At 39.1% G+C, this 17,509-nt stretch overlaps 1 protein-coding gene across 1 annotated transcript in view; it reads right to left on the bottom strand.

The window, feature by feature from the left end:
• Positions 1–17,509, bottom strand: part of CMYA5 (cardiomyopathy associated 5) — a 97,788-nt gene that overhangs the window by 32,850 nt on the left and 47,429 nt on the right. Inside the window, exons 3-7 of the mRNA XM_054578534.1 lie at positions 15,986–16,081; positions 14,939–15,172; positions 13,271–13,293; positions 8,940–9,058; positions 3,970–4,119 (exon numbers count right to left, since the gene is read on the bottom strand). Coding sequence (XP_054434509.1) covers positions 3,970–4,119; positions 8,940–9,058; positions 13,271–13,293; positions 14,939–15,172; positions 15,986–16,081 — 622 coding nt within the window. The remainder of the gene's footprint in view (positions 1–3,969; positions 4,120–8,939; positions 9,059–13,270; positions 13,294–14,938; positions 15,173–15,985; positions 16,082–17,509) is intronic.

Here is a 17,509-nt window from a genome sequence, read left to right as displayed (position 1 = left end):
CCTGAGAAGCAACACCAATATTTTTGGAGAGTATGTAGTAAGATAGGACAACCTCATGTTTTCTAAACTTATGATGGTATAAAGCATCTTTACAGATTATTAAACAATTTTAGTTTTCAGTATGATTTTCAGAGGTTCAAATTCTGGTTTCTTCTCATGAATTCCAGTATTCTTTCAACTAAGGATTTCCACAATTTATGGAAACACTTAAATCTTTGATAGGTCATAAACTAAGAAGTAAATTTGTTCAATCAATGTATTTCCTAAAATTTGTTATTTTCCGTTTAATATTTTAGTAGTATTACTCAATACCATTCTTCACACTGGTCCCTTTGGGCCAACCTAATTATTTTTATTGAAATTTTCTCTCCTTAAAAAAGAACAATTAAAAAAAATTAGTAATGGTAATGTCAGTTATCCTCTCTTATTAGTCTTAAATGTCATATCTTCAAACCCCCTCTAGTTAAGAAACCCGGATAGTTTCCTTTTAAAGGAAATTTAGGAGCACTTCAACTCAGCAGGTTTCTTTATTTGCATCTCTCTTTCCCAGTGAGTTGTACATTCTGGACATTATGTTTGGTTTAAAGAATGTTAAAATGACTTACTCACTGAAAAACATTTCCCCTATAGTCTATAAAGTATGACTGTGGTTTTCAATGGAATCATCCTTAAAGGCTAAGTTCTGTTACTGCAGTACTGCTAACAGTGTACATAACATATGTTACTGGACATCTACTTCACACAGCATCACCGTGTCAATCAACAGATTAATTAAGTGGCATTAGCAACATTCAAGGCATTGAATGAACAAGACACAGGACTAGTAAGTGTTTAGAGAATGGTGGGGGCAGGTGAAGCACTTAAAAAAAACATACTCCAGGCAACAAACAGTTGCTAAGAGGAATCTTGGAGAGCCATGAAGTCCCATGATATAACTGAATATACAGGGAGATGAAGTGTGGTAAAGTCACTCACCACTTATCTAAAAGAAATGTGTTTCAAGACCCCCAAGGGATACCTCAAACCACAGATAGTACCGAGCCCTAATACACTAAGGTTTTTCCAATACATATATACCTGTGATAAAGTTCAGTTTATAAACTTGGCACAGTAAAATATTAATAATAATAATTAATAATAAAATATAACAATTATAACCATATACTGTAATAAAAGTTATGTGGGGCTTCCAGTCAAATGGCAACATAGATAAACACAGCTCACCTCCTCACACAACCACATCAAAATTACAATTAAATTATAGAACAACCATCACTCAGAACTGACAGAAATTGAGTTGAATGGAAGTCTGACAACTATGGAATTAAAGAAATCCATCCACCCAGATTGGTAGCAGGGGTGGAGATGTGGAATGGGCTGGTCCCACATCCAAGTGTGGTGGTTAAAAACTTGGGAGGGATATCTCAGGAGCAAGGAGTCCCAGGCACACAGCCCAGGGTTTCAGTCCCAGGAAAATAAGTCCCCATAACTTCTGGCTGCAAAAACCAGCAGAGACTGAGTCAGTGGAAGAAACTTCTGGAGTCCCCACCAGTTCCTCTTAAATAACCCACACATGACTTTAGTCAGTCACTCCCTTTGAGCTCCAGCACTGGGGTAGCAGCTTGAAAGGCATAAGTGGCACACAGGGAGGCACTGAAGTGGCTGGTATCTAGGCAAGAGATGGAAGACAGCTTTCTCCCAAGCAGAAAGGCAAACAGAGACACAGAACCAGCAGGCAGGTGCCATATCTGAGACTCCATCAACTGGGCTAACACTGTTTGCCCCACACTGGAGATCCCCTGAGGCTCTATTCCAACCAACTTACAGCTGTTTAACATTAGCTTTTCCATATGAATGGCTGGTCTTGGCTCATGTTTCACAACTTCCTAAATCATTTCAAATAGGCAACAACTGTCCTCAGTGAGCCTCCAGACCCTGTACCTCTTACTAAGTGGCCCCAGGCACAGCACTAGTAGCAGCCAGCCTAGAATCACATCTTCACCTGGGAATCTCCACACCCAGCACAAGTAGCAACCATCTCAGATTGCTTTATAGATCAGGCAGGGTGGCCCCAAGAAAAACACAGGTTGGGGCTGACCTTGGCCTGAACCACCTGGGAAACCCAGGGCCAGCACACACAGAGGACAGATACAGACCATGTCTGAGCACAACCACCCTGCCCTTGACAGCTGATCCTCCACGCGGGGTGGAGGTTGGTGGTCAGTGGTCACAGCCAATCCTTGCAGCTGACTGGCCTGGGTAAATCCCTCCCTTTGTTCTGCCAATAGCAAGCAAGGCTCAACTACAAGAGGAGGGTATACTCTGTGCATACAAAGGGCACACCTCGCATAGCTTAAGTGATAGAGGAGGTTGCGCCACTGGACCCTACATGACGCCTCCTAAATTAGGCCATGCTACCAAGACAAGAAGTCATAGCAGCTCTACCTAATAAACAGATACAAACACAGGAAGGCCATCAAAATGAAGAGACAAAGAAACATGGTTCAAATGAAAGAGTAGATCAAAACTCCAGGAAAAAGAGCTAAATGAAATGGAGATAAGCAATCTATCAGAGGAAGAATTCAAAACACTGGTTATAAGGATGCTCAAGGAACTTAGTGAGGACCTCAACAGCCTGAAAAACATCCAGTGAGAAATGAAGGATACACTAATCGAAAAATGAACAATTTACAGGGAAACAACAGTAGAGAGGGTGAAACTAAGAATCAAATCAATGATTTGGAACATAAGGAAGCAAAAAACAATAACAAATAGCATTTTATAGAAGCACTTATCTTGCTGCGTCGTCACAGCTATACAGTGATAGGTTCCCAATAAAACTGAAATTCTTATGGACAAAGTAAACTTTACACTATGCCAATGGTTGCTTTTTTTACCTTTTTTATAATTTAAGAATCAAATGACATCTTAAAAGACTTAAATATCAGCAACAGTGAAATATATTATAATTAATTCTTATTACAAATTGGACTCCTGTGGCATGTCAATCCTGCCATGTGATTGTCTGGTTTCTAAAATACAGAGTGGGGCAAAAGTAGGTTTACAGTTGTTTGTATGGAAAATAATAGAAGATTAATTAATAAATTAATAAATAGTAATACAAGAATAAATAGTAATATAAGAATAAACTGTTTCACATACTCACAACTGGAAATCTACCTTTGTGCCACCATGTTATATGAGTCAGTCTTCAACAAGCAACATGGAATGCCAGCACTCCCAGCTCTGAGTCAGTGAGTACAACCTCAAACTGCTTGGTTTTGAGGTCTTGTTAGAAGTCCTACTGATAGGAAGATATTTATAGAGGCTCAGCTATGAGACATACCATCCACCCAGCCTGCTAAGCTCTCTCACTTCTATCTGCACATCAGTATGGGACACTGAAAGCCTATACCACACCTAGGCCTGTCCCTTGAGAAGTGTGCTCTCTGAATTAACCTTTATAGTTTGTTTATAGCTCTTATCAAAGATGGACCTGAGAAAATGCCAACCATGACATCCAATGGTGCACTTGCATTAAAATTATTATGGAAGTTGTTGTCTTATACAGATCATTTCTCCTCCCCAAAGTGGCGCACATTACACTTGAGTTTTGACGTCAGTAATGATTGAAACTTTGTTCTCCCTGAAAATCTTGTATGTTACTTTCTGAAAATGAGAACCATTTAATTTTTCCCGTTACCCTGACAACTCAAAGTCAAATCTGAATCTCAATTACAATATTCATGTTGACCATTATGATGACATTTATGCACTTTTGTTTTCCTTGACCCCGATTTCCAAATTTTGCTTATATGTTATTTCATTATACAGTTGCTGGTTTGTTGTTGTTTTTATAAGTGGTTATGAATGCTTTATGGAAAGAGCCATAATATGTAGATGTTTAAATACTTCACCTTAAGATGCAGAAATGTGCACATGCACCTGTAGTTGTATTAGCAATCCTACCGTTTACTTCTTGGTCATCTTGTGGCTCCTCCATGCAGTAAACCTGGAATGAGTCAATGACGTCTTCCTTATTTATGCTCCAATAAACCGCAATCGTCGTGCTAGTGGCAGAATTTGGTTCCTGAGGTTCTAACCTAGGAGGCTGTGGAACTGGAATACAAGCAAGATTTATTATAACTAATGCTGTTTTTATTGATTGATTTTTTTTTCTTTTTTCAAAAGTCACAAAAAATTCAAACAATACAGAAATACATGGAGTAAACTAGGAGGTCTCCCATTTTTCCAACACACCCCTACCCCCAACTCCAAGGTTATTCCACTGTTATAGATGAGTGTGTATTCCTCAAAAGTGTTCTCTATGTAAATGTATATATGTACATATAACACACATAGAAGTAAATAAAAATGAATCCCCAGATGGGATCGCTTGAGAATATTCTTCTACAGTTCTATATTTAGAGAAATTAACATATAGGTTAGTGGATACATCAAATGACTTGGTTTTTCTTTGAAGCAAAAACTTGAGTATGCTTTGCTAGATAACCAATACTGTATCCTTCTACATCAATATAAAGACTATATTCACAGAAGAGACAAATGAAATCCTTTTTAGCTATAGGTGCTATATCATCAAGGCTGAAAAAGACTTGCATGAATAAAATAACAAAAGACCTTTCTGAAACTACTATCCTATTTTTCTCTTTCCAGTATAACCATACCTATACATTAAAAAGAAATTTAAACAAAATATAAAAATTACATAGGGGAAAAAGTACCCTATTAACTAACTTAAATGTAAGGTTTAGGTATCTGGTATAATTCTATTGTTCTGAATTTTAAAGACAACAATATTTTCAAGTGTTTTACTAGAGATTTTGAGATTTAAATTTTGCATATTGAACATTAACAGTATGTACAACACCATAAATTAAGCTCCTATGCAATTCTTCTCCAGAATTTTTGAGATATAAAAGCACTGAACATATAATACCAATTAAAGGAAAAGGTTATTCTCATAGTTGAAAAGATGTCACACTTTTAAATTTATTTTTGTGTTTATTTTTTCCAGTCAACAATTTCCTAAGAGATAAGCTTACTAAAATAGTGTGAGCCAAACTGTATAAGATTACTTTATTAAGAGTCAACACTGAATGAAAAGAAAATAAGGTTAGTTCAACAAAGCATTTAAAATAAGGAGAAATAAATGGCTCTACGGAATGGAACAAAAAGAGACGCTGAAAAGATTCAATAAAGGGATAAAGAGCTGAAGAAATACACAGGTATAAAAAATGAGAAGCAGAATAAGAGTGTAGTCTAGTTCATGGGCTTTTTTAAAAGAGTGTATTTATTTATTTTAGAGAGAAAGGAAGAGACGGAGAGAAACATGGATGTGTGAGAGGTTTGTACGATACATTGATCAGTTGCCTTTCTCACGCCCCTAGCTGGGGACCTGGCCTGCAACCCAGGCATGTGCCCTGACTAAGAACCAAACCGGCGACCCTTGGGTTCACAGGCTGACCCTCAATCCACTGAGCCACACCAGCCAGGGCCAGTTCATGGGCTTTGGAGCAGAGAGGCTGATCTAATGTAAAATGCCAGATCTCCCTCTAACTAGCTGTATTATTTTAGCTTCAGTTTTCCCATATTTAAATTAGGGATACAATACCATTTCCTCCCAGAGTTGTTCTAAAAGGCAATATAATGCATGTATATTAAGTGCTTAGCAAAGTGCCTGAGACATAACCAGTACTAATATTCAGAAAGCAAATGGGCTTGGCAGGAGCATAGAAAATGGAGGGGAGGAGGCAAAAAGCCCCTTCCGATGGCGGTGTCCTAGGGATCCACCCCCCGGTAAATCCCAGAGGGACTTCAGCGGTAGGGCATGCTGAGCGGGCTGCATGAGGAGGCAGGGAGCTGTCTGTCAGAGCACCTCCCCAAGGACCGATCATGGTTCAGAGACCCTTATGCTATCTTTGAGTTCCCTGTGTGTCTTCCCAGCAGGAAATCAGTGTCACATTCTAAAGGAGTCCATCCAGATAAATGCAGTGCAGACAAATTTTCATTTTGCCCAGGCTTATGGAAGAGCCAAGCAGAATGCTTCAACTATTGTCAACTGTCTCTGAGACAGCATACCAGAACCCTTTGAGGCATGAACAGTGAACATTCTCCTGCTTTTTTTTTTTTTTTTATAAATTATACATGGAGCGATATCTGCTTTTTAAAAATGGTAACATCGTTTCAAAAATCTCTCTCAGGTAGCTTAACTAACTTAAAAACTAATAATTGACTTTCCCCCATCACCAAATTTTAAGGAAGAAGTAGTTGTGAGGAATTAAGCAAAACGTAGGCTAGAAATAATTTTGTACTTAATGTGCTCCTTCTCCCAAAAGCATTAAAGTTAGAACATCTTTTTTCAAAAACAGGAAATATTCTTACTTTTCAAAGTATTCTAAAATTAAAAAGGGAATAAGAATATTTCATAGATGTAATCTAATAACAATGCTGGATTTACAATTCCTGGGATAGATGAACACCAGAGACCGAGATTTTATATGTTAATCACTCTGTTTATACTTCTCTAGTAATGAACTTGAATAGGAGCCATGCCCTAAATGAGAAAACGAGATTTTAAGGCATCTTTGCCAGAGGTAAGGAATTGGGCAGAGGAATCACTGGCATGGATTCCCTCTGCCTGATGAAGTGACCCGTAAAGGGCTGTCACACTAAGGGAGCTGAGCATCTGGTCAACTTGGACTTCAGGACCTGTGGCTGGATACAAATTCCCACTCAGACTGGCTTTCAAAAAAGTCCCCAGGGGAGCAGCATTCTTCACAGTTGCCCGAAGGTGGAAGGAACCGAAGTGTGCATTGCTGGGTGAACGAACAAGCAAAATGCAATATAGATCTACAATGGAATATTATTTAGACTTAAAAAGGAAAAAATTCGAATACATGCTACAATGCAGATAAACCTTGAGGACATCATGCTAAGAGAAATAAACTAGCCACCAAAGACAAATACTGTATGGTTCTACTTATATGAGTTACCTTGAGTAGTTAAATCCATAGAGACTGAAAGTAGAATGGTGGTTGCCGGGGGCTGGGTGGGGGGTGGGGAGTTACTATTTAATAGGTACAGAGCTTCAGCTCTGCAAGGTGGAAAGAATTCTGGAGGTGGATGGGGTGACGGCTGTACAACAACGTGAGTGTACTTAGCACCACTGAATTGTGTGGTTCAAAATGGCTAAAATAGCACATTTTACATTTTGCATATTTTACCACAATTAAAAAAAAAGGCTCCAGGAGCCAGAGTCAAGGAAGCTTTGGTTGTCACTAATGTATGGTCACCTCTCCTTTCATCGCAATGCACTCCACTTGTTGGGTGCAGAGGAGCAGTTCAAGTGCAGGCTCTGAAGCCGAACACCTCCACCACACACCAAAAACAGCTGTGTATCCAGAGCGATATGCGAGTCATTTTTCTGTTTCTTCTATTTCCTCACCTGTCAAATAGGAGTAACAATCCAACCTACTTCCTAGGGCTGTTGTGAGATTAATAAGCGGGTTAGGCTTAACAGCCTCCCCAGTGCCAGGCATCATGCTACGTGTGGAATAAACATTTGTGGAAAAGTCACATCCTTTCCTCCTTGTATCTGTTTAGTTTAGGGAGTGATCCAATTAACTTCTCAGGTACTAGGTGAGGACATGGTATCTGAGAGGTGTCATTGATCACAAAATGAACAAAAACTATTTAGCAACAAGTCAACATCCTGGGCTCCAATACCGTGAAGCAGATGCACAAACTGCAGCATTTATCTCTCAGAGATCAATTTCTCCAAAACAACTTAAACTACTGGGACAGCCACAGGCACTATCCTGGAATGACAATTTCACTCTATGACCTTGAAACATATAAGATGTCCTCTCATTGCCCATCAGGTATTCAAAAAAAAAAAAATCACAACAAAAAATCATCACTTTAAATAAACAACAGCATATACTGAATCCCTTAAAAGCAGATCTCCGTTAATCAGAACTCCTTAGTTTGCAATCACTGCTCTATGCATATGCCTCCTAAATGCATTATAAGAAAACACCCTTTTGTTTTAAGACATTTCTACAGAAAATCCATGAGGATAAATGACTACATTTTTCATTTGATATAGGCTTGGGAGGGTTTTTTGTCTTTTTTAAGACACTGTAGCCTTTTACCAGTTACTAAATTAACACTCTTCCTACAGGAATGAAAGTTACTTGTCAATTGAAAAACAGCAGCCCACCTTTAAGGTGGTTTTGAAAGAACATAGTATCTTTTGAGGAAGACATCTGAGTACATCTTACGGTAAGTGAAACTTGGTAACTTGACGGAAACACGGCAGCTCTGAGAAATGTAAATAAGTTTCATTGTCTTGTTTGTTAAAATAGCATATTAAAAAAATATTTTGAAGAGCCAGCAAGATGGGGCTGACAGTTGAGTGGGAGGCTCTGGCTACAGAACTTGGTGCCAAGCTGTTAATTCTCTGAACTAGTCTGTTTAGCTTTTAAAAAGGGAAAAATAACTCAATTGTAGAGGGGAAAACCACTCATAAGGAAAATTCAATTCAATACATGTGAAAGCATTTGATTTATTTTTCCTTCCATAGCTGGCTGCTGGCATATAGCAAATAATCTTTAGAAGAAAGGGGGAGAAATCCTATTTGACAAAGGGAAACAAAAGGAGACCGTTTGGTCCCATCATTACATCCTCCCACCTCCTGGATATCCCAGCGCAATCATAGGGCTTCAAATGGAAATGCAGTTTATAACTGAAATGGTATGCTAGTCTCATGTTTTATTTCAAAATCTAGCTTTAAATGTTTATTAAGACAATTTCCCTTTTTCCAGTTATATTTCTTTACATTCAAAAATTTTACAAAACAAACAAGGAAAGCCCACCAAATGTTACCAAGCTATTTAATATATTACAATTCTTACCAGCCACTTGTTTTAACATCTGGTCACTTCTTGCTGAGTTGTCATCATAATGTTCAAAGAGTGAAAATGCAGCAGGCATTTTCTCTAAGGAAGCAGTACTCTCCATTGCAGAAAGCAACCTATTAGAGGAGAATATTTCAATGTAAGCCAAGAAATCATCAGCATACAGGATGAAAGCTAAAACAACTGTTCAAAATGAAGTTGTTGTTGTTGTAGTTTTTGTGACATTGCATCCAAAAAGGATTTTAAACTGTTTCAAAGTTTAGAAATATATGTTTAAAATTGATTTATTCTTAGAATTTTTCTTGGTGTAACTGTTAATCTTAGAAATTCCATTCCTTATCGACTCTCAATAGATTCCATCAAATTATACAATTTTTTATTTTGCATCAATAAAATTAGTCCTACAAATTACTACATTTTAATGATTATTTTTATTTATTTCCTAAAGATATAAAGGTTCAGAGCCCATCTGGGAATTCACACACTGTATGATGTCCTTGCTATTCTCAACCCTCATTATTATGCTTTTAGTCATTTAGACTTTAAAAAAACATGTTCACCTACTATGTGCCAGGCACTGTTCTGGGTAGCACAGAGGATAAAGTCTATCCATTCTTAGAAGACTAACAAGCCACAGTTTATAAATTAATAGCTTTTCTAAGTTCAAGACTCTCTAAGCAGAGATGCCAACAAATACAAACTTTTAGCGTTTGTATCTAGGTGAATTCTGGGCTTCAAAAAAAAACCAACCCCTTGATTTTGCAGCAGGCAAAAGAGATTGCAAAACATTTCTCTTGAGGCTGAGGGGCTTCTGCTTTGGTTAGAGCTCTCCTCTGTTGCACCTCTCTCGCAGAGGACTGGGATTATCTTCCAGCAGTTAAACAGCTTTGAGGAGCTCCATGGGTTTCAGCATCACGGCTTTTTGGGTTTTGGTCTCACAGAGCAACAGCCTTTGCACTTGCTGTGGGAAATACCTTCTCCTAGATGCTTGTGTGGCTCACTTCTCACATCATTTAGGTCACTGTTGAAATTCCAGCTCCTTATAAAGGGCGGCCCTGAGGACACTAACGCCCATCCGTGGCGCCTCCGCCTTCTCTCCCTTACTCTGCTGCATTTTACTTCCTCAAGCTTGCTGTGACCTATTGGTTTTTGTCTGTCTACTTCACCAGAATATAACCCACATGCAGGAGAGGACTTTGTTTTGTTCTCTAGTGTACTGTAATGTATTACCTGGCACATAGTAGGCATTTAATAAATATACTTTGAATAGATAAGAGGGTAAAGTTTTGTATGGGTGAGAATATCAGGGCCTCAGGTCAGGTAAATTTTTAATCAATGTGAGGGAAAAAGATTATACAATACAACTGGAATATTTCAAGCGTGCTTACTAGTGTTAAAATTCACTATCATCTGATTTATGGGAGATGGTTCCAATAGGAGCTTCAAAGAGGAGGTGACATTTGGGCTGAGTCTTAAAGAATGAGTAGCAGTTTCCCGGTAGAACCAGGAGTAAGGAGGTTGCAGACAGAACAACAGGTTGGATAAAGGCATCGAGTTGCAACAGAGGATGATGGCATATTCAAGAGCCAAAGGTGGCCCTGGGCTACCTTGGGAATTAAGAAATAGAGACAGAGATGAAATAGAAAGGTGGCTTGTGGTTTGACTGTGAAGAGCCTTTCATATCCACCAAGAGTTTCCATTTCCTCTTTTAAGGCAGGGAGAGACACAGAAGTGTTCACACAAGGGGACTCGAGAGGAGAGCCCTGGCATTAGTCTGAGGAAAGATCTGAGCAAGTAGACCAGGGAGGAGACAAGGTCAGCGCAGAGGACCCCACAGGGCCCAGGGAGGCAAATCACAGGGGCCTGCACCGGGGCTTGGGGGAAGCAGAGGGAGAGACGACAGACTCAGAATTAACACATGTCACTGATTGAATAGGGCACTTTGTGCAGCACAAAAAGTCTGGTGAGTCTTCCCTTAAGCACTGACCTGTTCTATTTTAACATCAAATGTATAAAAGGACAAGTGAGCATCTTTTTATGAGCAGGTCCCACAATGGTTAAGACCCTCTTTTTCATTATTATAACACAAGAGAGCACAATAGAAAGAAAGAATGCACCCTTTCAACTGAACAGCATTTTCTAAGCAAATATGTTTTTCAAAATATGCAAATTTTGAGTCTAAATATGGTTGACAGCATTCCTTAATTTAAGCACTTTCAGTGTTAAGAAAAATCATTTACTATACAAGCCCTCAGAGATATAATATGAAGCGAGAAAAAGCAGTAAGTTTAAAAAAAACCCAACTAGATAATTAGCACTTCTCATAGAAAGGAATATCGGTAACATTGAGACCTTGAAGTGGAAGTTGTCCTGAGGACATGAAAGGCTTCTTCTTAGTGAAACAATCAAGCTTCATCACGTGTGCGCGTGCACACACATATCTGCATGTTAAACAGGGTTTTCTTTGATCATATTTCTTGACCAATCCCAATTAGTGCTGCCTTTTTTCTTTACAGAAAAATAATGCTTATCCCAAGTGTAACCTCCTTTAGGTGACACGCAGCTTTAGCAAAGATTAATTCATTTTCCATTGGACAATGAAATCAAAATTAATTAAAATGACACCAAGATGAACAAGTTCAAGCACAAAACCAAAGAAATAGTATTTAGAATTAAATGGATGTCAATTCATATTAGCAAGTTAATATTCTAATGTTTAAAAAAATAAAAATGTACTATAGCATTTTTTAAGGTAAAAGGATTTGCAAATTTTCATTCACCAAATTTTCCTGCCAATCGGTATCTTCCATGAGTGCAATGAAATATATACATATGTCCAATGTATAAGGAATGGCACTGTAAATCCATATACTTTTTGGATAAAACTAAGTATAAATAGTATGCAGAAGAAATGTATAATCTTTTAAAAACAAAGGAAACTGGGAACAAGGTATGGGTATCAGTTTCCAGACATGCCTGGTGAGCCTCAGACTCTTGCCCGAGAATTGCTAAGTATGCAGATGCCTTGGCCCACCCAGGATTCACGTGCAATGGATGTGGGTGGGGCTCCAGGGGCTTTTGTCTAACAAACTGCACAGCTAATTCAGGCACAGCCAGTTTGGAAACACGAGTGAACCAGAGGACAACTGTTATAACCCAGAGGTTCTCAACCCTGGCTTTGCATTAACATCATCCAGGAAGCTTTAAAAATACCCAGGCTACACCTCAGACCAATTAAACTAGAATCTCAGGAGGAAAGATTCAGGCATTAGCATTTTTAAAAGGTCCATAGGTAATTCTACTTGTAACAGAGCTACTGTAATAAAACCCTTATTGATTAATGCCAATATTAATATAAACATTATTTCGTTAAAACTTATTGGCAATATTTTGTTGAATAGATTTTTAAAGGTCGACAAGTTCATGTGCATTGTTTTTATTATCTAAAAAATCAGATTTCTAGTCTAAACTCACTTTTTCATATTTTAATACATCACAAGTACAAATTTCTGATTTTACTTTATGATAGTTGACAATTTGGCATTGAAGTAAACTGAAGATAATATTTACAAGTTTAGAAATTTATATTAAAGGGGTTAAAAGATAAAAACATTAGGTTAAACCAGGAGGGAAAGACCTCAGGTCTTGTTATGAGACCAAAGGAAAAATGTGTCAGATCACTACAAGCATTTCAGTATCAGAAGTTCCAAAAGATAAACATGGGTCTAATGTTTTTATAGACAACATTTTCTAATTTCATGTTAATGCATTGACGTTTAAAAGAATAAAGATTTCTCTTAGACTGAGCATTAAGAACAACAGCAAAAATAAAACAAATCAAAAGAGGAAGATTCATTTAGGTTAGCCAAGCAGAAAGAGAAGATAAATACATGCTTGTCTTTTGAAGGAAACATGACAGAACATTCCATTAAGATTTTATTAAGTTGTAAAATTACTCAAGGCAATATGAATGATTCTTTCAAATACCCATATTTTAACTAATAAGTCTAAATATCTTCAAAATGTTCTGTATGCAGTGATGGGAAAGATGGTCTAGATTAATTTGAAAACACAGGCTACATCTCAAGAAAGCAGTTAAAAAATCTACATTATGATAATTGTTATTTAACTAAAGCACATGCAATTTCCTTTCAGCACTGTCATTTAGCTATTAAAAGCACTATGCCTAAAAGTAAAAATCCAGTAGTTCATTAAATGTATGTATTTTTTAATTGGCAGCTCATTTTCTATAAAGCACTAAAGTATTAAAAAGAAAGCACAGTCATGCTATTCTCGGGTGCCACTGCGGTGTGCCAGGTTTTATATACCTTTCATTGATCTCCTCAAATGACTTATGAGGGAATAGGGTGGGTGGGTAGAGAGAATGAGAGGGCGGGGGAGAGGGAGAGGAGGGGAGAGGGAGAGGGAAGGAGGGGGAGAGAGAAAGAGAGAGAGAGAGTTAACAACAACAGCAAAAAACAACCTAGAGCATTAAGGTTTTTGTGCATGTTCTAAAATCAGTGCTTCTCACCATCCCCTGAAGCTGTTTCTCTTGGGAGGCCTCGCTGGGGCAGCAAGGAAGTTAGCGCTCAGACAGGATGGGGAGGGCGGAGACCAGGGCAGGGATGGAGGGGGCTTTAGTTTCCAGTTTTGCTCTAACTCCCCATGATCAGCAAGGCCAGCAATGAGTTGCTTATGCTTTGCTTCTCTTTATTCATTAACAAATAGCTTCAAGAATAGAATTCTCTGAAGTAATAAAAATGACTTAAAGTTGTTCAATGTGGGACATATACCAAAAATGTAATCAGGAGTTATTTCTGGGTGATACCTTCTCTGTGCTTTTCTGTCTTTCCCAGATTTCCCAAAATGGCCATATTCTGCTTTTATAAGCAGAAAAAAAAACAATTCTTTCTTATTTACAATTTGTTCTTCTAGAGAGAAGAAAATAGTCTTATCAAACAGAAGTAAGGTTCTTAGGGAACACAAAGCACTTTATTAGTATTATACTTCGCAAGAAGTGCCTAAGTTTAAAATATTAAAGCTCTGCCTTAATTAAACATAAAGCACCTGAATGAGTTCCATTTTGTTTGAGGATGCCACGTTCCCCTCACCGATATTTGCCCTGCCTGGAGGTGTCCCTGAAGGCAAACGAAAAACCTAACCTGGACCCATTTTGCCTCGCTCGATCTCCAGACCTCACTAGAGGCCTGGGTGGCCAGTGGAGCTTTGAAAAGGAGATCTCCCCGCGACATCAGATGGTGCTTTCCTCTGGTTTAATAGTTAGGTTTGGGACTGCCCTCAAGGAAAACACCTCCATTACTCCTGGTTGTTCCTGGCCCATGGAGAGCTAGCCTCCCACAGGATGTTCGAGGGAATGAGCAGAGCTAAGGGCTGCCTCTGCAGTGCATTGTGAGGAGCACCACGAGGTACTCATTTGAATTAAAAATTGGGTCCCTAGGAAGACCCTTATAAAAACGCCAACATGTTACCTTAAAGAAGTACCACATTATGTGATGCTGAAAGTGTGTGAAATGTTATTCCTAGCCTAGCCGCTCGGTGAGGCTCAGAGGGAATGGCCCCTACGAGAGATGGCCCCAGATTAGGGAGCTGGGAGTGGAGAGGACAGGCCCAGGGGCCAGCAAGATGTGCCAGGCACTGGGAGGTCCCACTGGCCCCAAAGGGAGCATGGCATGAACAAGGTCTTCAGGCTGCTTTTCCTTCCTCCCTCTCAGAAAGTGACCAATCCATGGTGACAGAACAGATGACCTGTGCCCTGACTTCCGTGTATCCTTCAGCTGGACCTGGGGGCTAAGGATTTGCTGGGCCTTTCCATAGGTATCAGGCATGCCCCAGTAATTTTTAAGTGTCAGAAATATTTTTTAAAAACCACACAGGTATATAAATGATCTTAGGGAATATTGAAAAATAAAACTTTTAACGTAGAGGAGGGCTAGAGTGGGTGTGAGATGTTTCAGCCTGTTTTAATTGGTGCTTACGGTCAGGAAGACGGTCTCGTCCAGCTCCTCGGCTTCCCTCATGATGGTCTCCAGGGTGTCCTTGGCGGCGTCCATGCTCTGCAGAAAGTGGACCATCTGGTCATGCAGGAACTCCATCTTCTTCTTCTTCACTTCCTCAAAGCTCTGGGCCTTCTCATCATACTGTGCTAAAACCTTCTTCATCATCTCCTCATTCTGTTCTTCTAGCTTTTTCTCATTTTTACTACAATTTTCCTAAAACAAAACAGAACAAAATAACAACAACAAAACTTCTAAATGAAATGAGAGGTGCATGTCTTTTTTTTTTTTTAAAGAGAAACACCAGGCTTTTAAAGAACTGAACTCTGGCATCCTGAGAAGAGAATCACAGATTATGTGCACAGTCTCAATTTCCAACCCACCAATGCCCCTTTGACATAGTTAGCTTTGCAACAGAATTCACGGTAAGAGCATCCTCAGGAAGGATTTATTGAAAATACACAGAAAAGATATTTGTGTGGAAGTCTTTCCCACCTGCATTCCCACATGATAAAACTTGAAAATGGCATCACAATGAATGAAGATTCATGGTTTTCTGGAAGTAGGGAGGGTTTTGTGCCATTTCCACTACTACACTAAAATCACAGTGTGAGGAAGGGGCAGCCAGGATCTTGGACAGGGTGCCACATTCATATATGCTCTCAAGGGAGGGGAAAGTCTCAGTTTTTTAACCATTAAATGGGAACAATAATAACACCTATCTCAAATGGTTATTATGAGGGTCGAATTGGATAAGCCTGTAAAGCTTTTGCCTTATTATATTAAGTGCCCAATAAATGTGCGTGTGTATTTAAGGCTAGTCATTTATCTTTAGACAGGAAGTAGTCTCACTGATTACACACAGATGGAAGATTTTAAGGATCTTCACTTTTAACAGAAAGAAAAAATCAATGATGGCAAACCACACCTGCACACACAAACTCCAATTCAGATCCTTTTAGATCAGAATCATTTACTTGTGCTGCCATGAACAAACAAGGTGAACATGAAAGAGATGTGGGAACTTACCTCGATGGTATTAAAAAAAGATTCTATCTCACTAACAAAGGCTTCAATCCTCAAGGACTTTTCTTGTAAATTTTCTAGAAATTCTGCTAATTGAACCTGAAGAAAAGAATTAAGATTTCCTTAGTATATGGCATTTGAGAAAACTTCAAGCAGTGAACTCCAAATCCCTTACAAATTTAGTATGTTTGGCAAAGATTTGCTATATGACATGTTCACTAACAAATCAGTCGTTACATTTTCTTTGCTGCTTCATCTAAATTGACTATAGAGCCCTGGCTGGTGTGGCTCAGTGGATTTAGCATCAGCCTACAAACTGAAAGGTCGCTGGTTCGATTCCCAGTCAGAGCACATGCCTGGGTTGCTGGCCAGGTACCCAGCTGGGAGCATGCAAGAGGCAACCAGTCGGTGTTTCTCTCACACACTGATATTCCTCTCCCTTTCTTTCTTCCTCTTTCCCCTCTCTCTAAAAATAAAGAAATAAACCTTAAATTGACTACAGATAATTTTTGTACAAAAAACAATTAGGAGGTTTGTGAGTGAGAGCAATACAAAGACAATTTATTTTCTCATGCAAGGGGAAGGACCTCCCTGTAATTTGGTGAGTTCAAAGGATACTTGTTTTAGTAGGCTATGGACTTCAATTAATTCTCCTTAGTAAGGCCTCAATTTTTATATGCTGTCTTTCTTTTAATAGCAGGCTTTTGGCTGAACTGGTCCAATATACCTGACTAGTCTCCTCACATTTGTGTCAATGGCCTCAGGTGAGCCTGGAGCATCTGAGCCTGAGAGGTGTCACCAGGCCAGAAGTCTAGAGCACCAGATGATGGAAACCATCTGCTAGAGACGTAAAGGTTCTAATGACACTCAAAGGGTTCAAATACTCAGGGCATGACAGCCAACTAGAAAACGTGTGAGTGATGGGGGAAAACGGGACCTACTTTAGCTGTAGTTATAAATTTGGCTGTAATCTATCCTGCTTAAACTCAACGAGTAACAATACAATAACAGAGCGTCGGCTGGCTGATTCACCACCCGCAGAAGATGGAGCAGTTTCACTGATGAAAGCCCCTTCGGGCCCTGGCCTCTGCTTCCCTCTCCCGCCCCAGGCTCCAGTCACATAAGCCCCATATTTCCTTGGACTCTTTCTCACCTATGTGCCTTTTCATATGGCATTGCCTATCTCTAGAATGACCTCCTTGACCTTGTTTGCCAAAGGACCTCTCTTATTTAAGGCTTACCCAAGCTTCTCCTTTTCAAGACACCTGCCCTAACCTCTTAGTCTTACTGCATCATTCTACCCACTCCCAAAAGTTCATTCCTCAGAACATTGTTCCCACAATGCTTTACTGATTTGGGGGAGCTGCAGCTCTATCTTCCTGTATTTTTGTTTTCATTCTCAATGATGCACGCAGTTCCTGACATGGAATGGGAAATCAAAAAATAGTGAGAAGAAGGAAGGGAGAGAATGAAAAAAGAAAGTAAGTGACAGACAAAAGATAAGCCACCACAATGGGGATGGAGTGC

Source organism: Pteronotus mesoamericanus, unplaced genomic scaffold (genome assembly GCF_021234165.1).
Source record: "Pteronotus mesoamericanus isolate MK-2021 breed Mesoamerican mustached bat unplaced genomic scaffold, CSHL_Meso_final contig_50, whole genome shotgun sequence".
Lineage (NCBI taxonomy): Eukaryota > Metazoa > Chordata > Mammalia > Chiroptera > Mormoopidae > Pteronotus > Pteronotus mesoamericanus.
Note: the sequence above shows the minus strand (reverse complement) of the source record. Positions and strands in the feature narration are given on the sequence as shown.